Source organism: Hemiscyllium ocellatum, chromosome 2, assembly GCF_020745735.1.
Source record: "Hemiscyllium ocellatum isolate sHemOce1 chromosome 2, sHemOce1.pat.X.cur, whole genome shotgun sequence".
NCBI classification, from domain to species: Eukaryota; Metazoa; Chordata; class Chondrichthyes; order Orectolobiformes; family Hemiscylliidae; genus Hemiscyllium; species Hemiscyllium ocellatum.
Window position 1 is genome coordinate 17,813,644 of NC_083402.1, and position 25,290 is coordinate 17,838,933.

Here is a 25,290-nt window from a genome sequence, read left to right on the forward strand (position 1 = left end):
GTTTGTTTGCTAGCCTGCCATACAGTGAATGGAATCCTCCTAGTATCTCACACTCTTTGCTAAAAGAGCAAGGTCGTGAAAAACCTCACCCCGAAATTTGTCAACAGCAGGTGACACACAGGAATGAAAGGTGCTGCCCTGCTTTCTTGTCAAAAGGTGTCCATTTCAAAGCCTGCATTAGGCAGCTCTGAGCTTTGGAGAGTGGTGCTCTAGTTTTGTTTCAACACCACTGGGATACAACACAGTAAGCATCTCATCGTGTGTTGGTTCCTGTGGGCAATCGGTGAAACCCTCCTGCCATAATCCAGAGGATACACCTGATTGATTGAGGCAGGTTCTAGCCTGCCATTCAGTGCATGGAATACTCCTCCTGTCTCACACCCTTTTCCAAAAGGGCAAAGTTGGGAAAAACCCCACCCCTGAATTTGTCGACAGCAGGTGACACACAGGAATGAAAAGGGCTACTGGAGTGGCAATCGAAAGAATTTGTGTTAGTTAAAGCAGGGACTAAATAAGTCACCCGTCTTCCCCCAAAACCCCTCCACGAGGACGCAGAGAGAGAGAGAGAGAGGAAGGAAGGTGTTTTGTGGCGTCGTTGGACAGAGCCTTCCAAAACAAAAGAGCGAAATCCGACCCCACGTCATGTGGAATGAGAGCCGAAGGTAATTAACGGCGCAACCGACAGAGGGACTGAAAGAAAGACAAGACAGAGAAAAGAAAGAAGGAAGGAAAGAGAAGAAAAGGAAAGAAGGAAGGGGCGGTGCACATGTTGCTGGAGAGCTGGAGGGGGCAGCAGTGCGTGAAACCTGCTCCAAGTAGGAAGACGATTAAAACCGAAAGAGAGGGAGAAATCAGCCACGAGAACAGCCTTTTAAAAAAAATATATATATATTATTTTGTAAATACCTCTCGGGGCACACCAGAATTTATGATTTTTTTTTCGTAAGAGAAACGTTTATTTCCTCCTCCCGCTGCTCGTGAACGATTTGTAGCCAGCACGTTATAAATATATGTATGTTGACATCTATTGCCCATTCGGAAAGTTGAAGTTGTTTCAGTGCGGAGGAGGGGGGGAGGAGAGGGAGCGATGAGGGTGAAAGTCGGCTTCCTCTTGCGGAGTTTGCTGATCATCGGGACTTTCCTGGCGCTGATGGGGCTCTGGTCCAAGCTCCTCTCATCCCAGGGCGAGGATAACAACCCCTTCGAGCGGCAGATGGTGAGTCAATCTGGGGCTGTACACATTTATTACGTGTGTGTGTGTGTGTGAGAGAGAGAGAGAGAGATGGACCGGGTTGGGGGAGGGGGTTGGCTGCGGATGAAAAGCCCCCTCGAGAGGCTCGAGCTGGCGGTCCGTTAACGGTTGGGTTGCCATGGAGACGGGGGCCAGTCGGGTCTCTCTCTCTGCAGTCAGGCTTACTCGTGCCTCTTGTTTCTTCCCCCGCCCCCCCCCCACCTTTTTTTTGTCTTAAAAACAAATCTAACGCTTAAACCAGAAACGATCGCTTTATTTTCTTCTTGTTTTCGCTTCGTTTTTGTTTTGAAATGGGGGAGGGCGGGGGGGAGAGTTCAAAACAAATACCCCACCAAAATAACGGTCAAATTTAGGCCAGATGAACCAGAGGCCTGACTTTCAGGCCCCAGGATGTGGGCTGTGTGAGTTGAAAGGTGCGACTCTCCCAAAGTGCTTTCCCCATTAGGTAAGATGTGAGGACGTCTTTAAGGTCTGCTTTGTGATGGTGCATGCTCTGAGTTGATTTCCGAATGCCTTTTGCTGTCAGCCCCTTTCCACAACTGCACTGATACTGTTGTGTGGTATCAGCATTTGGATTTATTTTTTCTCCCTTCTTTGCAATGAAAAATCCAACGGGTTAATTGAAATTGTTTAACACAGCCATCGCACCCCGCCCCCCCCCCCCCCAGTCTATTCTGTTTTATTTCTTTCAAGCCAATCCAGTAGGACAGTGCCTCACCTCATACAATTCAGCCTTTCAATTTCTCTAGTAAAGAATAGGTATTGCTTTGAGTCCTTTGTGCAAAACATTTGTAAATTTGGTTTCTTTTGCAGTTTTGCCCAAATCATTGTGCTCCTGCTTATGTGCTCAGCTTTAATCTCTTAACCCCTTTCAAATGAAAGTTTCTCCTCTTCCCCCAGCAGAGCACAGTCAGTCTGCCACTATATTTTGCTGTGTGATTCTTTAAGAGGACTTCACTGTGATAGGCAGTAGAAGGCACTACAATCTGTTGCATTCCATTAAATTGCAACTTGGCTTTAAGCAATCTGTCTCTTATCCCACTGCTTTGTTGTCATCAGTATTTAAAACAACAGACAGGTTTATTTAGGTGTTCTTTTTCACCGAAGAGTTATTCTTGGATCCACAAATGGTCTTTTAGACATATCCCTTTGAGTATAAAGGTTGAGGTTGTACAGAACCTTGGTGAGGCCTCTTTTGGAGTGCTGAGTCCAGTTCTTGTTGTCTTGTTATAGGAAGGATATTATTAAGCATTTTACCACGAATGGAGGGCTTGAGTTATAAGGAGAGACTGGAACTCTTTTTTTTTCACTAGGTCTTAGAAGGTTAGGGGCTGATCTTAGGGGTTTTTAAAATCATTAGTATAGATAAAGTGAATAGCAGGTATCTTTTCCCTAAGTGGGGAATTTCAAGATTAGGGGGCATACTTCTGATGTGAGGGGAAAAAGGCCTAATAAAGACATGAGGGGCTTTTTGTTTTACACAATGGTTCGTGTGTGGAATGAACTGCGAGAGGAAGTGGTGTGTACAGTTACAATGTTTAAAAGACATTTGGATAACTATATGAATAGGAAAAGTTTCAAGTGATACCGGTCAAATAGAACCAGGTGGGACTAATTTAGTTTGGGATAATGGTTAGTGTGGACTGAAGGGTCTATTTCTATGCTGATGACACTGTATCAAGTATAAGTTTGTGATATGAATGATGCCAATCTTTCATGATTACCAGGTGAAGTCCTTGGTATCATTAATTTTAAAGAACGTTTGTGCTGTGAGTTATAAGAAAAAAAGTAACATTTCAGAACATTTGCCACGAGAGATTTTTAAAAGTTTGTATTGTCTAATCAATTCTGTATTTTTAAATATATAGAGATAGAGAACAAAACATTGGAGATTTGGCACCTGCACCAACTTGATGCAGAATTTTCCTGTCCTACCCCTGATTCCCTCTTTGAATTTGTTTTTAATAAAGTAAACAATCAAGACAGGTGGCACACTGCTTGAGTGTGTGAGCTTGTTTGAAGCCCCAGTGACCACTATTTTAATGAGTGCAATGATAGTCTCAACAGGTATGCTGAGCCAGAACAGCAGAAAAGCCAATGTGAATATGCACAAAGGTAACAAAAGGGCAGAGAGCTATTATTAAACTGAGATTGTCCCCATGATGTTGGCATTTACCTTATTGTAAGAAACCATTTGTCCTAATTATAAATAAATCCATGTGCAGGGAACTACTTCAAGGCTGGTAATGTGATTTTGGGTTTCAGTTGATTTGATAACAGTGATCTGCTACTGCTGTAACATATAGATCACCTGTTCATGTTAATTGCAGTTTTAGTCTCGCATGCAAGTATTTCATAGAATCCCTACAGTTTGGGATCAGGTCATTTGATCTGTCAAGTCTACAACAGCACTGAAGAGCATCCCACCCAGACCCACTCCCTTCCATGTTTTTGCACTATGGGAGCAAACCAGGGCACCTCGAAGAAACCCACGCAGACACAAGGAGAATGTACAAATCTGACAGACAGTCGCCCAAGGGTGGAATTGAATCCATGTCCCTAACACTGAGGCAGCAGTGCTAACCTCTGAGCCATCATCCAACTGTAATTGGTGCCAGTAATTGTTTTTCCCTGTGTTGGCTTTGGTCGTGTCAGTCTGCTTGCTGCAAACATATTCGGCATGGTTCTACTTATCCATTCTATTTGTCAGTGTAAATGAGTTTCTGTGTTCATTTATGTAAACCTTTTCCAGCTGATCAAGTGATGGGTTCAGGCTGATAGTCGTGACTAACTAGTCAGGTCCGCCCCGGCCCCCCTGAAACAACTCACCCTCCCCTTCTGGCACCTTCCCCTGCCACCACAGGAATTGCAAAACCTGAGCCCACACCTCCCCCCTCACCTCCACCCAAGGCCCCAAAGGAGCCTTCCACATCATCAAAGTTTCACCTGCACATCCATCAATGTCAGTTATTGTACCCGTTGCACCTGATGCGGTCTCCTTTACATTGGGGAGACTGGACACCTTCTCACAGAGCGTTTTAGGGAACATCTCCGGGAGATCCGCACCAATCAACTCCATTGCCCCGTGGCCCAACATTTCAATTCCCCCTCCCACTCTGCTGAGGACATGCAGGGTTTAGATCAGAGTGGTGCTGGAAAAGCACAGCAGGTCAGGCAGCATTTGAGGAGCAGGAAAAGCTCTTCATCAGGAATAAGGAATGAGGACATGCAGGTCCTTGGCCTCGTACACCACCATTCCCTCACCACCCGACACCTGAAGGAAGAACGCCTCATCTTCCACTTTGGAACACTTCAACCCCAGGGCATCAATGTGGACTTCACCAGTTTCCTCATTTCCCCTCCCCCCACCTTACCCCTGTTCCAATCTTCCAGCTCAGCACCATCCTTATGACCTGCCCTACCTGCCAATCTTCCTTCCCACCTATTGCTCCACCCACCTCTCTGACCTATTACCTTCATCCCCACCTTCATCCATCCATTGTACTCTTGGCTACCTTCTCCCCAGCCGCACCCCCTCCCATTTATCTCTCCACCCCGGAGGTTCCCTGCCTTCATTCCCGATGAAGGGCCTTTGCCTGAAATGTCGATTTTCCTGCTCCTCCAATGCTGCCTGACCTGCTGTGCTTTTCCAGCACCATTCTAATCTAGACTCTGATCTCCAGCATCTGCAATCCTCAATTTTGTCTGATAATTTTAATTGTTGCACCTTAAGTAGAAATTGTTTCTTGTTTTATATTTATAGTTTGAATTCAGAAAGGAAGTCCAATTAGATTTTATTTCTTCTTTACTGGTAGGAAGTCCAATGATATCTTTTACAGTTTTCAAAACAAATGACTTTGCAGCTAACTTTCTCACCTGGTACACACAAGGAGAATGTACGCACTTGTGCTTTGGGAAGTAAAGCAAAATTGGATTAGATGGAATCGAAGGGAGGGGAAAAAACACCTTTGCTCTCTGCCAGTTGATAGAGAATTTCTTTAAAAATATTCATTCTCTAGTTATATGCATCACTGACATGGTTGGCATTTATTACTCTAAGCAGGTGTTAATCTCCACCTCCAAGGAAGGATTTGTTTTTGAAAAAAAAATGACCACGTTAGATTGTGGAAACAGGCCATTCGGCCCAACAAGTCCACACCGATCCACCACCCACCCAGACCCATTCCCCTACGTTTACTACTTCACCTAATACTAGGTGCAATTTAGCATGGCCAATTCACCTGGCCTGCACATTTTTGGACTGAGAGGAAACCGGAACACCTGGAGGAAACCCACGCAGACACAGGGAGAATGTGCAAACTCCACACAGTCAGTCGCCTGAGGTGGGAATTGAACCCGGATCTCTGCCACTGTGAGGCAGCAGTGCTAGCCACTGTGCCCCCGTGCTGCCCATGTTGATGTGAGACTCTGTTCATAGTGGTTTCCTTCATCCCCCTAAGGGGTGCCAGTGAATCATTTGGTTTTTTGCAACAATTTGACAACTTCATGCTCATTTTTACTCATATAAGTTTTTCCCTGATTATACAAAAACTGAACTTAAATTTTCATGTATTACTAACCCAGCACAATGATTATGTCGCTGTAAATTACCTTAATTGCGCAACTGGATTAAAAGTAATTTTGCTTTTGGAATTTGTTTCCGTTTTAGCTCGCAGTGCATTAGTAATTTTGAATGCATGGGTTGGAAGGCTTTTTATAATTGATCTTTGGAATGTACAGAGAAGCATACCATGGATTGTGTGAAGTCTTCACTGACTAGTTGTTGAAAATGGAATGTTTCAGTAGTGCATTACACTAACTTAATACCTGTAGACCTTTTTTGAAGTGGTTATATTTACATATTTCTGCCCTATGTGCAGCATATTAAATCTGTCCACAGCAGATAAATAAATAATCTTTTTCCATTCAAACAGTTTACTGGTTTATTAAAATAAACTTCAGGGAGGCTTCTATCAAGCTAAACACTGCGATAAGTAAAACTGGTTAAGAATCATTTCCAGTCATTTCAATTTGGGAGCCATCAACTTGATTTCTGACTCAACCGTATATACACCATATAGGAAAGAAACAGAACTTGACAAAAGCTTTGTGGCTAATTTAACACTTTAGAAGTGTGACCAGTATTTTTATAAGCACGTGTGATGCCAAATTGCACACAGTATTGAAATAAGCAATCAGTTAATCTATTTTTCTCCCTGGTTGGAGATAAATGTTGACTGGGACATGAGAATTCCTCTGCTTTTCAAAATAGTAACATGGGGTCTTCTGTCTCAGTTGAATTCTTTACTTGGAGGGTGACATTGCCAACATTACAGGAGTCCTTTAGTGAATTATAGTTTTTTAATATCTAGTCATTTGTATGTGAGCAATAATTTCATGGGAAGGAGGGAGGGTGTGTTAATTAAACTATGACTCACCAATGACATAGTTGAAAGGTTTCCATAATGGAATGAATAATGAAATGTGTTTTGTTTTGTTGATCTTTTAATGTTGAGTTGTATAACTAAAAATGTTGAAGTAAGGATGTTTTGAGATTATCTGTATCTGTTACTGATGATATTTTGTCTATATATAACTATGTTGAAGACCGAAAGGTAACTTGTTAGTCAGTCATTCTTGCATACAAACATAAATGATTAGCAGGAGTAGGCCATTCAATATGATCATAACTTTTTGAATTGAATGCCATATCCAAATTCCTGCCTACCCCAATTATCTTTTTTAACTTCCTTGTGCAGTTTTCATAACTTACTTTCCTACGATCTTTGTGTCATCAGCAAGTTGGCAACCACACCTTCGGATCCATCATTTGGGAATTTTCTAATCAAACCAGTTTAGAGATATTATGACACATCTGCAGAACTAGTGGACTTGAATCCAGGCCTCCTATATCAGAGGCAGGGGCATTACCACTGTGTCACAAGCACCCTCCTCCCTTCATCTAAGTCATTTAAATTCTAACCATGAGATCCCAGTACCATTCCCTGTAGCAGTCACTTGTTACATCTTGTCAACCTGAAAAAGACCAAACCACCTTCTAACGACCTCTTCTCCCACCTCCAGCCACCGTTCCTAGCATCCTACCCTCTCTTGACTCCTTCATCTCAAACTGCCCCTGTGACATCAAAAGCTTACTCTCTCCACCCCTTTCAGTTAATCCACCCTCTTCCCCGTCAGAAAGCACAGCCCTCCACTCCCTTCACTCAATCTCAACCTCACTATTAAAGGGTTGTTGTAACAGGACACTGATAAAAGGCAGAGCTGGGCTGATAAGTGGCAGATGGAATTCAACCTGGAAAAGTGTGAAGTGATTCATTTTGGAAGGTTGAATTTGAATGCAGATTACAGGGTTAAAGGCAAGATTCTGGACAGTGTGGAAGAACAGTGGGATCTTGGTGTCCACATCCATAGATCCCTCAAAGTTGCCACCCAAGTTGATAGGGTTGTTAAGAAGACATTATAGTGTGTTGACTTTCATTAGCAGGGGGATTGAGTTGAGGAGCTGTGAGGTTATGCTGCAGCTCTAAAGCCCTGGTTCGACCACACTTGGAATATTGGGTTCGGTTCTGGTAGCCTCATTACAGGAAGCTTTAGAGGGTGGAGAGGAGATTTACCAGGGTGCTACCTGGACTGGAGGGCATGTCTTAGGTTGAGGGAGCTAGGGCTTTTCCCATTGGAGCGAGGAAGGATGGTGGATGACTTGATAGAGGTATACATTGATGAGAATGATAGAGGGGATGGCCAGCGACCTTTTTCCTCGAGCGGAAATGACTATCACAAAGGGCATAATTTTAAGGTGATTGGCGAAAGGTTTAGGGGAGATGTCAGAGGTGGGTTCTTTACACAGAGTGGTGGGTGATTGGAATGTGCTGCCAGCAGTGGTGGTAGAGTCAGATACATTAGGGACATTTACACAACTCTTGGATAGAAACAGGGATGATAGTAGAATGGATGGTATGGAGATTAGCTTGACCTGAAAGTAAGATAAAAGGTCAGCACAACATAGAACAGTACAGGCCCTTTGGCCCTCTATGTTCTAAACCTGCCAATGGGGTGGTGGTGCAGTGGTAATATGGTGAACTGACCTCTACATCACTGAGGCCAGATGCCAACTTTCTGCCTCCTCCTACCATCCCCTTGATTATGACCCCATCTCAGTTCAGCAAGCCATCATCTCCCAGACCATCAACGATGTCATCACTTTGGGAGATCTCCTGTCCAAAGCATCCAACCTGATAGAAACTGGTAATGCTGGGTTGAGGAACTAGTTCCTACCTAAAATCACATAAACCTGAATGCCCCGGTCAGCCCATTTGTCTCTGACTGACCTGTCCCGCTGAGCTCCTCTCCTTCTACCTTGACTTCATTCTTTCCCTGTTGATCCAGGAACACCCTACCTACATGTGTGACACAACCCACACCCTCTGTCTCTTCCAAAAAATTCAATTCCCTGGTCCCCATTAGCTGATCTTCACCATGGATATTCAGACTCTTTACACTGACACAGAGGGTCTAAAAGCTCTATGCTTCTTCCTGTCTTGTAGGCTCAACCAGTTCCCCTCAACTGGCACTCTTGTTTGCTTGGCAGAACTGGTCCTCACCCTCAACACTTTGATTCCTCCCACTTCCTACAAACCAAAAAGGTGGCCACGGGTACTGGAATGGGCCTGAGTTGTGTCAACCTACTTGTAGAATTCGTGTAACAATTTCTTTTCCACAGTCACACTGGCATCATCCCTCACCTCTTTCTCCACTATACTGATGACTGCATCGGTGCTGCCTCATGCTCCCGCGAGGAGCTTGAACAGTTCATCAACTTCACCAACAGCTTCCACCCTGCCCTCAAATTCACCTGGACCATTTTCGACACCTCCCCTTGCTAGACCTCTGTCTCCATCTCCGGAAAATGACTCACCGCTGACATCTGTTATAAGCCCATTGGGCCCTGTAACCATCCTGACCACCCGCCTGTAAAAATGCTGTCCCATACTCTCACTTCCTTTGCATCTGGCACATCTGCTCCCAGGATGAGGTATTCTACTTTAGGACATCCCAGATTTCCTCCAACTTTAGGGACCATAGTTTCCCCTCCTTGGTAATTAAGGATGCTCTCAACTGCATCTTCTCCGTTTCCCACGCTTATGCCCTTAAATCCTGTCTCCCCAACAGCAATACATATAGCGTCTCCTTAGTCCTCATGTACCACCCCATCAACCTCTGAATCTAACACATCATCCTCTGACATTTCCACAACTTACAATCAGACCCCAGCACGAAAAATATATTTCTTTTTCCACCCCCGTCTGCTTTTCGCAGGAGCCGTTCATTCTGTGACTCCATTATGAACTCCACATTCTCCAGCAACTTCTCCACCACACCCAGTATCTTTCCTTGCAACCACAAGACGAGCAACACTTGCCCCTAAATCTTCCCTCTCACCTCTGTCCAAGGCCCCAAACAATCCTTCCAGATCTGGTGGAGGTTCACCTGCACTTCAACCAACCTGAACTAGTATATCCGTAGCTCCTGATGTGGTCCCCTCTATATATTGGGGAGACCAAATGCTGACTCGGGGATGGGTTTGCGAAGCATCAGCGCTCTGCATGCATCAACCAACCTGGCCTTCCGGTTGGCATGTGTTTTAACCCCCACTACCCTGGCAACATTTCCATCCTTAGCCTCCTCTACTGTCAAAGTGAAGTCAGACAGAAGCTGGAGGAATAACACCTGACATTTCATCTGGGGAGCTGATAGCCCAATGGCCTCAATATTGACTTCACCAGCTTCAAAATCCCTTCACCCTAGCCTTATCTCATTTCCTACCCTCGCCTCCCTGACCTGACCTAACCTGTCCATCTTCCTACTCACCTATCCGCTCCTCCCTTCCCACGGATCAATCACCATAACCACCGACCTGCATCCACCTATTACCATTACCACCAACCTTTTCCCCAGCTTCATGCTGGGGCTGTCCTCCCCCCTTCCAATCCTGACAAAGGTTTTTGCCCAAAGTTTTGACTTTCCTGCCCCTCGGATGCTGTCTGACCTGCTGTGATTGTCCAGCTTCAGATCTATAGACCATTGATATCTAAGCTCTTTCCATTGGCCAGCCAATCTTTTTCTCCATGCCAATATGCTATCCTTGCAACATGAGCTTTTATTTTTTCCCAATAACGTTGTGACACCACATCAAATATCTTGTGGATATCTAACTGCAGTAAATGCACTCGTTCTTCTTTCTCCATAGCATGTATTACCTCAAAAAAAAATTCCAGCAGATTGGAAAAACCATATTTATCATTGCTTTCCACAATCGAGCTGCCCTAATAATTACTGAACGTTGCCTGTTGTCTTCTAGTATTGACCAATGCTTGCAATACATCTGACTGTAAAGATTTAGGATCCAAGGATGATAGTTTCCTCCCTCTACCTACACTGTGCATAATGAATACTGTGAATCCTGTTCTATTCAAATTGCAAAAAAAAAAGCTGTAACTTGCTTCAGGTTATTCACTTTGAACTTGGACTTTCCTTATTTGTGTTACTCCACTCCATGCCACCTACAGTTGCAAAACGTCTTTTATTGAGAAGGAAGAAGCAGTGTAAAAATTTCAGTGAACAGTCATTTTGTACACGTGGCTAAGAGAAGGCTAGGTAACGTCAGCATTTCAGATAGGGTAAAAGCAGTACAATGCTGTAATTACAGCTGCAACAAAGGCGATTACAGGATATCTCTGAAAAAGCATTAAAACTTAACACCAATACAATTAAGAAGGAACAGTGAAATTGAATATCCATGTTACAGTTGTCCTTAAAAACAAAAGAACAATTTATTGACCTTGTTTGGGTATGTAGTAATATGAGTATTAAATTCATAAACTTGCAACTTGAGTGAAACCTAATGTTATCAAATAACATATACCAAATTAAATGATTAACAATCTGACAGCTTCATGGCCACTAGTACTAATAATTAATAGGCTAAATAAGGAAAATTAAAAGTGCTTAGTGTTATTACTATTAAGGAAGCATCTTTAAGGAAGCACCTGTCAAGCAAGGTGCTTATTTGGTATTTATTACTAGTTGACAGCGGTACTGTAAACCTTAATAATTTGTTTACCATTTGTAATGTAAGGGGCTCGAATGTAAGTGAAATTTAAACAACTGCTTCTCTCAGTTAGAAAATGTGCTGCTTTCTCTCAGCAGCAAATTGTCTGGTTTGGGATTTTAGGGATATCCATGTTTTAATTACAAAATATTTCTGCAGTCTTGGTATTTTTCTGAAGTTTTTTTTTGCAAAGAGGCTGCCTGGGATCAGTCTTTTTTTAAGGTCAGAAAAGCAATCACCATTTTTAGCTAGAACTGCATATATAAGTTACTAAGCGATTTCAAAGTTGCCTGGTTCCTTTGTATGTTTATTGTTTCAATTTGTTGGCACAAACGACTTCTACTTATGATACTTGGAAATAAGTAAGGGCACCAGTTACACATTGATAATGCCCCTCCATCTGGGTCAGAAGATTCAGGTTCAAGTCCCACCTTCCTGGCAAGGTATTGCTATTGATATAGGATTGACTGACTGGCAGAAGACAGACAGACAGAGAGAGAGAGAGAGAGGATAAAGTGGTCTTTTTTGTGATGGCAGTTGGTGACTAGTGGAGGTCTGCATGGGCCAGAGTTGGGACCACAACTACTCACTTTACATATTAACGATCTCGTCAAAGGAACTAAGGGTATTGTTGCTAAGGTTACAGACGGCAAAAAGATAGGTGCAGAGACAGACTATGTTGAAGCTGCTGATAAACTTGGGCAGGTTAGGAGAGCGGGCAAAGAAGTGGCAGTTGGAATACAATCTGGGATAGTACGAGGTTATGCACTTTGGAAGGAAGAATAGAGGCGTAGACTTATGTAAATGGGCAAAGGCACAAAGAGACTTGGACGTCTAAATTCAGGATTCTTTTAAGGTTGACAAGCAGGTTCTGTTGGCATTTAAAAGGCAATGCGATGTTCGCATTCATTTCAAGAGAACTAGAATACAAGAACAAAGATATACTTCTGAGGCTGTATAAAGGTGTGTCAGAACACATTTTGGAATATTGTGAGCAGTGTTTTGAGCCACACATCTAAGGAAGATTGAGCTGACTGTGAAAGGGGTCCAGAGGAAGCTCAGAAGAATGATCCCGGAAATGAGGGCATGTCTTATGAGGAGCCGTTGAGGGCTCTAGGTCAGTACTCTGGAGTTTAGAAAGATCGGGGGATCCGATTAAAACTTCTAGAATACTGAGGCCTGGATAGGTTGGACGTGGAGAAGATAGGAGAGACTAGACCTGAGGGCACAGCCTCAGTGAAGTCGCAACCTTTCGGAAGTGAGATAAGGAGGCAATTTCTTCAGCCAGAGAGTGGTTAACCTGTGGAACACATTGCTGCAGAAGGCTGTGGAGAGCAAGCCATTGAGTGTATTTAAGATAGGTTTGTGATTAGTAAAGGGATTGAAGATTCTGGGAGAAGGCAGGAGAATGAGATTGAGAAACATATCAGCCCAAATACTTTTTAGATTAGATTAGATTACTTAGTGTGGAAACAGGCCCTTCGGCCCAACAAGTCCACACCGACCCGTCGAAGCGCAGCCCACCCGTACCCCTATATTTACCCCTTACCTAACACTACGGGCAATTTAGCATGGCCAATTCACCTGACCCGCACATCTTTGGACTGTGGGAGGAAACCGGAGCACCCGGAGGAAACCCACGCAGACACGGGGAGAACGTGCAAACTCCACACAGTCAGTCGCCTGAGTCGGGAATTGAACCCGGGCCTCAGGCGCTGTGAGGCAGCAGTGCTAACCACTGTGCCACCGTGCCACCCAAAAATACTACTGGCAGCGGTGTGTTGCGCATTCCAAACAGGTTAATTTTAAAAACTAAAATAATCTTGAAGAGCTTTGAAAACCTATTCAACTATTTACCTATGTAATTTGCAGCTTTCTATTGAGGGAGTCCATCAACACCATTGTCTCCATTTGGTTGCACCCTATCTTGGGTCGAACCTCAACCCTGAGCTTCTGATCTCAAATGATTTTCCAATAAAAGGCCACCTCTTTCTTTGTCTGAATGTTGCCCATGTTAGTACTTCTACCAAAACTCTCAATTCTTTAATCACTTTCAAACTGGATTGTTTTGCTCAAATGGCATCACTTCATTTTCTGTAAATTGCAGTTTATGCAAGATTCTGCTGCATCTACCCTATCTTAGATCGACAAACAGGAGGCTGGAAGAACACAGAGCATGAGGAGGTGAAGTCCTGATGAAGCGTTACACCTGAAACGGTGACCTCTCCACCTCCTGATGCTGCCTGGCATGCTGTGGTTTTCTGGCCTCCTGCTTGTCTACTTCAGATTCCATCATCAGCAATTTTTTTTTTTGCATCTATCCTATCCAGCATAATATTCTGCTCATTGATAACGTCTTTACTTATCCATTTGTTTCTGATTCTCCAACATGTTGAACTTAAAATCCTCAATCTTCTGTTTAAATCAGATGCCACCCTTTGGAGATATTAAAACAAAGCTCTGTCTGTACTTTGAGGAAGTAAACATTCCGCAGCAATACTTGAAGAGCAGGATTATTTTCAGTATCCTGGCTAAAATTTATTCCTAATCCTGGCTAAAAAGAGTAGAATCTAAGGATCATAGCTGAGGATACAGGGTTGTTAGGATTGATAAGAGAGATTTATTCATTCAGAAATTGTGAATCTTTGGAATTCTATCCTAGAAGATCATCGCTGCTCAGTCAATTAGTTTATTCAATATAGATATTTTGATTTTGAGGCGGTACAGTCATAATCAAGGACAGGAAATAAGTTGATTTGGCAAAAATGTGATTTTACTGAATTAACAGTAGGTTTGAGATCTAGCACATGACCAGCTCATTTTTATTTTACTGTTCTTATCATCAAAACAGTGTACCTATATCATGTTGTATGCAGGGCTTTTCTGTGCAAAGATTGCCTACTGCTTTTCCTACATCATATGTTATAGAGTCATAGAGATCTACAACATGGAAACAGACCCTTCGGTCCAACTGATCCATGCCGACCAGATATTCAACCCAATCTAGTCCCATTTCCCAGCACTTGGTCCATATCTGTCTAAACCCTTCCTATTCATATATCCATCCAGATGCCTTTTAAATGTTGCAATTCCACCAGCATCCACCACTTCCCCTGGCAGCTCATTCCATACACGCACCACCCTCTGCGTGAAAACATTGCCCCTTAGGTCCCTTTTATACCTTTTCCCCCCTCACCCTAAACCTATGCCCTCTAGTTCTGGACTCTCCTCCCGCCCCCCCCCAAACCCAGGGAAGAGACTTTGTCTATTTATCCTGTCCATACCCCTGTTTGCACTATAAAAGTACTTAATTAGTTGTAAAATATTTTTGGACATCCTGAGATTGAGAAAGGTGCCGTATAAATGCAAGTGCTTTTGTTGTTTTAAAACTCACCTCTAACCTATCATTTGAATCACTCCTAATATTTCCTTTTACTTTGATGTGTATTTTTATCAGTTGATACCTCCTTGAAACACAGTGCAGCATTTCTCTGTCAGCAGTGCTATCGAAGATCAAGTTGATGTGTGATTGTTTCTGAGCATTGTCTCCTACTGTCCAAGAAGCATCATTTTAATTCGTTTGTGGGATAAGGGTATCCTTCCACATGGTGGGCTTTTCCAACAAATGACAATGGATTCATGGTATCACTCTTAATTTCAGATTTTTATTAATTTCAAATTGCACCGTCTACCAAGGTGGATTCAAACCTAGGTCCCCAGAACATATATATCCTAGGTATCTGGATAACAGTCCAGGGATAATACCACTAGGTTATCAACTCCCACTGTTTCTCAGTGGGGTGACCTTTGCTAAATCTTCAAGTACATGTTTATGTACTTGAATAGCTGAGATGTCTTGCCCTTAAATCTTTTATTGAGCATATATTTTCCTCCTCAAAATACATTATCTCAGGATTTGCTGCAGTAAATTTGAATTTACCACTTGTCTACCAGTCCCACCAACTTTTGTCCTCATGAAGTATAATTTGACAAATTAACTCCTGTGTCTCTTTAGAAATTTCAAATCATGCCTTTTATGACTGTTTAAATTTGATGTGTTGTATGGACTTAAAAATGTTCTGTGGGTATATAATTTCTAAACCTCGGTCAGTTCTATGTAACTAAATTTTTGTTCACTTCTGTATCCACTAGTTGTTGTTCCATGCTATTATTTTCCTTTGATCAGACCTGTAGATAAGTGTTAAAGGCCATTAAATTGAAATACACTCTGTTCCTTTCCCCATTGGTGCTGCCTATTCCTGCATTTCCGTTTAGTTTCAGATTTCCCCACTATAGTTTTTTTGTTGTTGTTCCCATTCTGTCACCAATGGTGCTAGAATTCTGGGGCAGAAATTTTAATTGCTAAATTAAACAACCAAGCGAAAGGAAAACACTTTTAGATCAACTCTACATTTACTTTGATTCTGCAATTTTACTTTGTGCAAGGTTCACTTGAATGTATTGAAGCTCCATTTGTGAGTGAGACTTTCTTCATCTGAATTTCTTCTACTTGCACAATTGTCTAATTATTCTATAATTTGATTGCTTAGTAAAGTAGGAGTAGCATGTTTTTCAGGTGCAATCCATTGTTCACTCTTTTTAATAAATATTTTATTAAGCAAGAACTAGTAAAGAGATTCATTTCCTGCAGTTTCTCTACAAATTGAGTTACCAAAATCTCCAGCTCATTTTGCAAATATTATGAGGTGCTTATTCTTGCTGTTTGCAGACTCAACTGTTCTCAAACCTTGGAAAACCTTCAATTGGCAAATTCCTATAAATGGGGAATCTGTTATGAGTAGTTAATTTTACTGCAGTTAGCTGCTCCTACATCTATTGCAATTCATTACGTTTTGTTCCGGTTATGTACCTTAAGTCAAGGACTGGATGATAGCCCATATTTGCATTAAACTGTACAATGTCAACACTATTTGTGAAATCTGTCCCAACCCTTTGCTGGCTTTAATTTAGGAAAAGGATAATCATTGAGTAAATAACTCCCTTTCCTCTCCCAAGATAAGCCTTCCCCAAGCGTTATTAACAAATCCATCAGTTATTGTATTAGTGCCATTAGCCAACACGTACTTACCAGAATGGAAGAACTGAATGCTGGAGAACACATATATGCTGTTGACATCAAGCAAAATACTATTCATTCATGGGATTTGGGTACCACTGGCTGGATTTGTGCATCCCTACTTGTCCTCGCAAAGGTGATGGTGAGTTGCCATCTTAAGCCACTTTAGTCCACATAGGATAGGTACACCCATGGTGCTGTTTCGGAGGGAGTTCCAGAATTTTGACCCAGCAACACTGAAGGAGCAGCGATATCTTTCCAGCCAGAATGGCAAGTGGCTTTAAGGGGTGCTTGCGGCTTGTGGTGTTCCCATGTATCTGCTGCCCTTGTCCTTCTAGATATGGCACTTATGGATTTGGAAGATGCTGTCTAAAGAGCCTTGATGAGTTGTTGCCGTGCAACTCTTGTAGGTGTTACACACTGCTGCTATTGTGTGTCTGTGGTGGAGGAAGTTTGTACTATGCAGTGCCATTTAAGTAGGCTGCCTTGTCCTGATGGTGTCAGGGTTCTTGAGTATTAGAGATGCATTCACCCAGATAAGTCAGGAGTATTCTATCACACTTGCTGCTGGTGTTCAGGGTTTGGGCAGTCAGTAGGTGAGTTATTCATTGTAGTATTCCAAGTCTCTGACCTGCACATGTAGCCACTGTATTAACTGTATATGGCGAGTGTAGTTGAGTTTCTGGTCCCCTAGAATGTTGATTGTGGGGGATTTAGCAGGAGGAGCATCACTTAATGTCAAGGGGCAATGCTTATCGCCTGGTGCTTTTGTAGAGTGAATGTTGCTTGCCATTTGTCAGCCTTCATTTGGACATGGACCTATTCAGTAGTTGAGGAGGATAATGCTGAACGTTGTGCATTCAAAGACCTGTCCCATTTCTGAACTTATGATTGGCAGAACGCCATTGAAGCAACTGAAAAAACTGGGTCCAGAACATTACCCTGAGGAATCCCTGCAGAAATGACTGATGTCTAACAAGGAAAACCATATTCCTCTTATGCTTGGTATGATACCCTCCGATTCCCATTCATTCGTTTTGCTAGAGCTCCTTGATGCCATACCCAGTCAAAGATGGACTTGATGTCAAAGGCAGTCTCTCTCACCTACACTCTGGAGTTTACATCTCTTGACCATTTTTGACCATGGCTGAAATTAGGTCAGGAGCTAGGTATCCCTGGCAGAACTCAAACTGGATGCCAGTGAGTAGGTAATTGCTGTGTGAATAGAAAGTGCTACCTTCCATGACTTTACTGATAATTGTAAATAGATGCACAGGTTGTTTTTTTTTCCGTGCACACGACATTCCTGGACAATTTTCCATACTGTCAGATAGTTGTATTGAAACAGCTTGGCTTGGATGTAGCATGTTCTGGAATTATTGGAATATTTTCAGGACATGTAGCCTTTGTAGTATCCATTGCCTTCAGCTGTTTCTTAATTATCCTAATAATAAATTGAATTGGGTGACGACTGGCATCTGTAATTTTGGGGACCTGTGGAGGAGATGGAGATGGATCATCCACTCAGCACTTCTGACTGAAGTTAGTTGTGATTGCTTCAGCCTTTATCATTTGTACTGTGCGTTGGGATTCCCCATACTTGAAGATGGGGAAAAATTGTGGAGCCACCTCCAGTGAGATTTTTAATTTGCCATAACGACGGAGTGTGACCAAGTGTAGAACTTGAGTCTGATTTGTTGGTTGTTGAATAATCTAGCTCTGTTGATTACTTATAGATTGGCATGTAAGTAGTCCTGCTTGTTGTATCACCAGTTGACACTTAAGGTATGCCAGATGCTGTTCCTGACATGCTCTTTGTTGAACCACAGTTAGTTCTCTGACTTAATGATAATGTTGGAGTGATGGATATGTTGAACCATGAAGTAGCAGATTTCCAACACAACCTGCAGCTCCTGATGGCCCACAGCACCTTATGAACCCCATAGTGAGTTGCTAGACCTGTTTGAAATGTATCTTATTTGACACTGATTCTGCCAGATAACACAATGGCGGAATGAGGGCATGAGAGAGGAACTGACAAAAATAGACTGGAAGCAGAGCCTAGCGGGGAAGACAGGAGAGCAAAAATGGCAGGAGTTTGTGGATATAATTGAGGACACTGTACAGAGGTTCACCCCCAAGAAAAGAAAGATTATTCAGGGAGGGATTAGACAGCCATGGCTGACAAAGGAAGTCAGGAAATGTATTAAAGAAAAAGAGAGATCCTATCAAGTGGCCAAGAGCAGTGGGAAATCAGAAGATTGGGAAGGCTACAAAAACAAACAGAGGATAACAAAGAGAGAAATAAGGAAGGAGAGGATAAAATATGAAGGTAGGTTAGCTAGTAATATTAGAAATTATAGTAAAAATTTATTTCAATACATAAGAAACAAATGACAGGCAAAAGTAGACATTGGGCCACTTCAAACTGATGCTGGAAGCCTAGTGATGGGAGATAAGGAAATAGCAGGAGAACTTAACAAGTACTTTGCGTCAGTCTTCACAGCGGAAGACATGAGTAATATCCCAACAATTAAAGGGAGTGAGGGGGCTGAGTTGAGTATGGTTGCCATTACAAAAGAGAAAATGCTAGAAAAGCTAAAAGGTTTTGGCCCCGATGGGATACATCCTAGAGTTCTGAGAGAGGTGGCTGAGGAAATAGCGGAGACATTGGTTGAGTCAGGGAAAGTCCCGGATGATTGGAAGATCGCTGTTGTAACCCCCTTGTTCAAGAAAGGATCAAGACAAAAGATGGAAAATTATAGGCCAATTAGCCTAACCTCGGTCGTTGGTAAAATTCTAGAATCCCTCATTAAGGATGAGGTTTCTAAATTCTTGGAAGAGCAGAGTCTGATTAGAACAAGTCAACATGGATTTAGTAAGGGGAGGTTGTGACTGACAAACCTGTTGGAATTCTTTGAAGAGGTGACAAGTAGGTTAGACCAGGGAAACCCAGTGGATGTGGTCTATCTAGACTTCCAAAAGGCCTTTGATAAGGTGCCATACGGGAGGCTGCTGAGCAAGATGAGGGCCTATGGTGTTCGAGGTGAGCTACTGATATGGATTGAGGATTGGCTGTCTGACAGAAGGCAGAGAGTTGGGATAAAAGGTTCTTTTTCGGAATGGCAGCCAGTGACAAGCGGTGTCCTGCAGGGTTCAGTGTTGGGGCCGCAGCTGTTCACATTATTTATTAATGATCTGGATGAGGGGACTGGGGACATTCTAGCGAAGTTTGCCGATGATGCAAAGTTAGATGGACAGGCAGGTAGTACTGAGGAAGTGGGGAGGCTGCAGAAGGATCTAGACAGCTTGGGAGAGTGGTCCAGGAAATGGCTGATGGAATTCAACGTGAGCAAATGCGAGGTCTTGCACTTTGGAAAAAAGAATAAAAGCGTAGACTACTTTCTAAACGGTGAGAAGATTTGTAAAGCCAAAGTACAAAGGGATCTGGGAGTGCTAGTCGAGGATTCTCTAAAGGTAAACATGCAGGTTGAGTCCGTGATTAAGAAAGCAAATGCAATGTTGTCATTTATCTCAAGAGGGTTGGAATATAAAAGCACCATTGTGCTACTGCGACTTTATAAAGCTCTGGTTAGGCCCCATTTGGAGTGCTGTGTCCAGTTTTGGTCCCCACACCTCAGGAAGAACATTCTGGCACTGGAGCATGTCCAGCGGAGATTCACACGGATGATCCCTGGAATGGTAGGTCTAACATACGAGAAACGGGTGAGGATCCTGGGATTGTATTCATTGGAGTTTAGAAGTTTAAGGGGAGATTTAATAGAAACTTACAAGATATTACGTGGCTTGGAAAGGGTGGATGCTAGGAAATTGTTTCCGTTAGGCGAGGACATTAGGACCCGTGGACACAGCCTTAGAATTAGAGGGGGTAAATTCAGAACAGAAATGTGGAGACATTTCTTTAGCCAGAGAGTGGTGGGCCTGTGCAATTCATTGCCGCAGAGTGCAGTGGAAGCCGAGACGCTAAATGTCTTCAAGGCAGAGATTGATAAATTCTTGATGTCACAAGGAATTAAGGCTACGGGGAGAATGCTGGTAAGTGGAGTTGAAATGCCCATCCGCCATGATTGAATGGAAGAGTGGGCTTGATGGGCCGAATGGCCTTACTTCCACTCCTATGTCTTATGGTCTTAGAAATATCCTCAGTGTGAAGACAGAGCTTCATTTTCTTTAGGACTGTGTGATGGTCACACCTAGCCATTGATGTGGACAGGTAAATCTGCAATAGGCAAATTGGTGAGGATCTGATCAAATATACTCTTCCTTATTGGTTTCTTAACGGCCTCTGCATGCCCAGTCCAGCATCTATGTCTTTGAGAATTCAGTGACCTTGGTCAGTAGTGGTACTGCTGAGCTGTTTTCAGTGATGGACATATTAAAGTGCCCCACTCCAAGTATATTGTGGCCTTGCCATCATAATTTTCTCCAAGTGGTACACAACACGGAGAAGTACTGATTCATCAGCTGGAGTGGTACGTGAACAAGATATAATGTTGATTAATGTTATCAACAAGAGATTTATTTGCCCTTGTTTTACCTCATGCCTTGAGATGTGGCCCTAGCCACATGCTGAGTACTTCCAGGGTTACTCCTTCCGGAGTGCATACCAGCGGGCTGACACTGCTGGAAGGCATGAAGAAACACTGATGCTGAGCAATGGAAGCTAAATGGGGCAACCTGAAAAACTAGAAATAATGAAGTCCCAAACTGATGTAAGAGTTCCTGAACCCAGATCAATAACTCATAGGAGTAAGTTCTGCTAAAGCTTTACAAAACCCTGATTAGACTACACCTGAAATACTGGGTACAGTTCTGGATATCGCATTTCTGAATATTTTAGCTTTGAAGAAGGCTACATAGTTTCACTACAATATTATCAGGACCCCATTATTTAGATTATGCCAACATGTTGCAGCCCCTAGAAGAGGGGTGGGGAACCTGCGCCCTTCTAGGCCATTACATGTGGCCTTTTGAATGAATCCAAGTTTTGCAAAACAATCCTTTTTTCTTTTTTATTAATTTTTTTTGTCCTTTCTTACATTCATTTTAAGATTAAAATAAAAATATTTAAAATACCAGAGAGTAAAAGAAAATTCAACGATATAATCCTCTCAGACTGACTGCCACAATTAAATAAAAATGTGAATTTTGAAGAATATATAATTGAAGTTTCTTGGATGCGGCCTTATTAGATTATAACTAACATAATGTGGCCTTCCAACATGAAAAGGTCCCCTCACTTCTGGTCTAGAACATATTTTGAGTAGAAAACAGGATTGAGAGGGAATTTGAGAAAATATTTTTCACCCAGAGAATAGCAGCAATCTGGAATGTATGACCTTGATCAGATGGACCAATGGGCTGAGAAGTGGCAGATGGAGTTTAATTTAGATAAATGTGAGGTGCTGCATTTTTGGGAAAACAAATCTTGGCAGGACTTATACACTTAATGGTAAGGTCCTAGGGAGTGTTGCTGAACAAAGAGACCTTGGAATGCAGGTTCATAGCTCCTTGAAAGTAGAGTTGCAGGTAGATAGGATAGTGAAGAAGGCATTTGGTATGCTTTCCTTTATTGGTCAGAGTATTGAGTACAGGAGTTGGGAGGTCATGTTGCAGCTGTGCAGGACATTGTTTAGGCCACTGTTGGAATGTTGCATGCAATTCTGGCCTCCTTCCAACCAGAAGGATGTTGTGAAACTTGAAAGGGTTCAGAAAAGTTTTACAAGGATGTTGCCAGGGTTGGAAGATTTGAGCTATAGGAATAGGTTGAGGCAGTTTTCCCTGGAGCGTTGGAGGCTGAGGGGTGACCTTTTTAGAGGTTTATAAAATTGAGGGGCATGGATAGGATAAATAGATAAAGTCTCTTCCCTGGGGTGGGGGAGTCCAGAACTAGAAGGCATAGATTTAGGGGGAGAGAGGAAAAGATATAAAAGAGACCTCAGGGGCAACTTTGTCATGCAGAGGCTGGTACTTGTATGAGAAGAGCTGCCAGAGGAAGTGGTGGAGGCTGTGACAATTACAACATTTAAAGGCATCTGGATGGGTATATGAATAACCAGGGTTTGGAGGGATATGGTTCAAGTGCTGGCAAATAAGATTAGATTAGGTTAGGATATCTGGTTGGCATGGATGGATTGGAGTGAGGGGTCTGTTTTCGTGTTGTTCATCTTTATAACTCAATGACCTAGGAGGGTAGTTGAAGTAGGGAGCTTCACAAATTTTTAGAAGTACTTGGATGAGCACTTACGGCATCATAACTTTCAAGGTTATAGACTGGTGCAGGAAAGTAGGATTAGCGTAGATAGTCATGTATTTTTGGCCAAACAGACTTGATGGGCCTCTCTTGTAATGCATGATGAATCATATAGTATAGGAGTGGAAGAGTTTATTTTATTGAGAGCTTTTAGGCTTTTAAAAAGAAGATAAAAAGTTTTTAAAAAATATTTTCTGATGAGTGGAATTCTCAGATGAGAGGGCATATATTCAGATTCAGCACCTTTTATGGATTAGTTAAATCTGAGATTGATAGATTCTGCTCTCCAAAAGTATTGTGTGGAGCTAAGGCGGGTGAATGGAGTTAGGATAGAAGTCTGTCATGATCTCATTGAATTGTGAAATTGGCTCAAGGGACAGACTGACCTCCTGTTTTCTATGACACCATTTAGCCTGTCGATGGTTTTTTTATCATTGTGTAATGATGCATCGGACTGATTTGAACTAAGTGAATCTGATCAGGACTACTGCTCATGTGTTCACTTGCTGTGAAATAAAGTAGTTTAATGAGTTACATCAAGCCTCACCTCTGAACTTTTACCAAGGCACTGTACAATTGCAGCAAGACTTCCTTGCTGCTGTATTCAGCTTGTCTTGCTTTTGAAAGCCACCATGTCATTTGTTTTATTCATCACCTGATGCATCTGCCTGCTTACTTTTAATGAGTGATGTACAGAGGTACAAGATCTCATTGTTCCACCCCATTCCCAATCTATCACCATTCAGATAATAGTCTGCCTTCCTGTTTTTGCTACCAAAATGGATAACCTCACATTTATCCACGTACCTCTTATGTCATGTGTTTATCCACTCGCTCAACTTGTCCAAGTTACTCTGAAGCATCTCTATATTCTCCTCACAGCTCACTGCCCCACTCAGCTTTGTGTCTCTTAAAAGGATGAAAAAGGTGGAAATTTAAGACCGATAACAACTGTATTCTCAAATCAGCTAGAAGAACAATTGGAATATATTAGGTGAGGGCAATTGGCTAGGATTCCCACCCTTGTTCATAATTGATTCCTGCTGGAACTGTATCATGTCAGTCCAATCTATCACGCATATCTGGTTTTAAAAAGAAAATCTGTAATTGTCTAACCTCACATATGAAATATGACCATTTAGACAAGATAAAATGAGATTAATACTATAAGCCCATACCCCAGATATTTCTCTCTTTAAGAAAAAAGGCTGCAGAAAATTGAACAACACTTCTATTATGGCAGGTAGCAGCTTATCCTTGTACCCAGGACATTACTGAGAATAGTTCACTGCAAGTAAAACACTGGGAGATTGAAAGTTTATGTACTTACCAGAATCTAATGCAATTATTAAAATGAAGTGTAGGACTGAGTTGCTTTGGGCATCAAATGTGATCCAACTGTACTTTCTAGGCATAAACCTGTGCTGCTTTTCTTTTTCTATTTCATGTTCCAGTGGTCCTAAAACACTCGCTTGAGTAGATGATCTTGTGAGTTTAGGTATTGGCTGGAAATTGCCATTTTCTACCATCCTCCAGTATGTAAAATAACTGTTACTGATTTCTGTCCATAAGTTAATTTTTCTTTTTATCCAAGCTGATGCATGGATCCTATTTCATGGATCTCAGTTTTGATAACAGTCTTTTCCTTTTTGTGGTGCTTTGCCAAATGTTTCATCCATTAGTTGAGCAGGACTTACCTTTTGCAAATCCTTACTGGTTCTTCTTAATGAACTCAAACCTTTTTCAAACATCTGATTTTTTTTTTAAAAAGACTGGTTATTATCTTTAAAACTTTAGCAGCCACTGGCATTTAAAGTGATCAGTCTGTACTTGCTAAGAATGTTAGCTGATGATTGCATAAAGTTCATGTCTATTTCCTGGTATACTGGCACTGAAGAGTCCATGATCATTTTCAGCAAGACCTGAACAGCATTCCTAGGCTCACAAGTAGGAGTAACCTTTGTACACACAAGTGTCAGGCAATAAGCTTGTCCAACAAAAGAATACCTGACCATCATTGTCCCTTGGTATTCAGTGGTATTACCATTGCTGAAATCTCTATTATCAACATTCTGGGAGGTTACCATTGACCAGAAAGTGAATTAGACTCGGCATATAAACACTATATCATCTAAAGCAGGTCATAGGTTAAGAATTCTGAGGCAAGTGACCTCATGATTCCTGGGCACCTGTCCATAATTTGTAATGCATTCAGGAAAAAATGATGGATTCTCCATTTGCCTCTCTAATTGATAGGAAAATCCTAGAACTTATGGAACAGGTTTTATTGTTGTCTTCCAATTGAGGGAAAGTCTCAGGTTTGAGATCTTGCTCTTTGAATTCTAAGGTTTTACTAGAAGACAGTGATTTTGCCATGCTGCTATCTGCTTTGAAAACTCTGGGAAGGCATTGACTTAGTGATGATATGGTTAGACTGTTAATCCAGGCACTCAGATAATGTTCTGGGGACCCAGGTTTGAATCACACCATGGCAGATGGTGGAATTTGAATTCCAATGTTTTTAAAAATCTGGAATTTAAAAGAATCATTGATTGTTG

General features: G+C 42.2%; 1 protein-coding gene across 2 annotated transcripts in view; it reads left to right on the plus strand.

The window, feature by feature from the left end:
• Positions 1–442: 442 nt before the first annotated feature.
• galnt7 (UDP-N-acetyl-alpha-D-galactosamine: polypeptide N-acetylgalactosaminyltransferase 7) overlaps positions 443–25,290 on the plus strand; it is a 148,724-nt gene continuing 123,876 nt past the window's right edge. For both annotated transcript variants that reach the window (XM_060842873.1, XM_060842864.1), the window contains exon 1: positions 443–1,216. In XM_060842873.1, the coding sequence (XP_060698856.1) occupies positions 1,088–1,216 (129 nt within the window). In that variant the 5' untranslated portion in view covers positions 443–1,087. The remainder of the gene's footprint in view (positions 1,217–25,290) is intronic.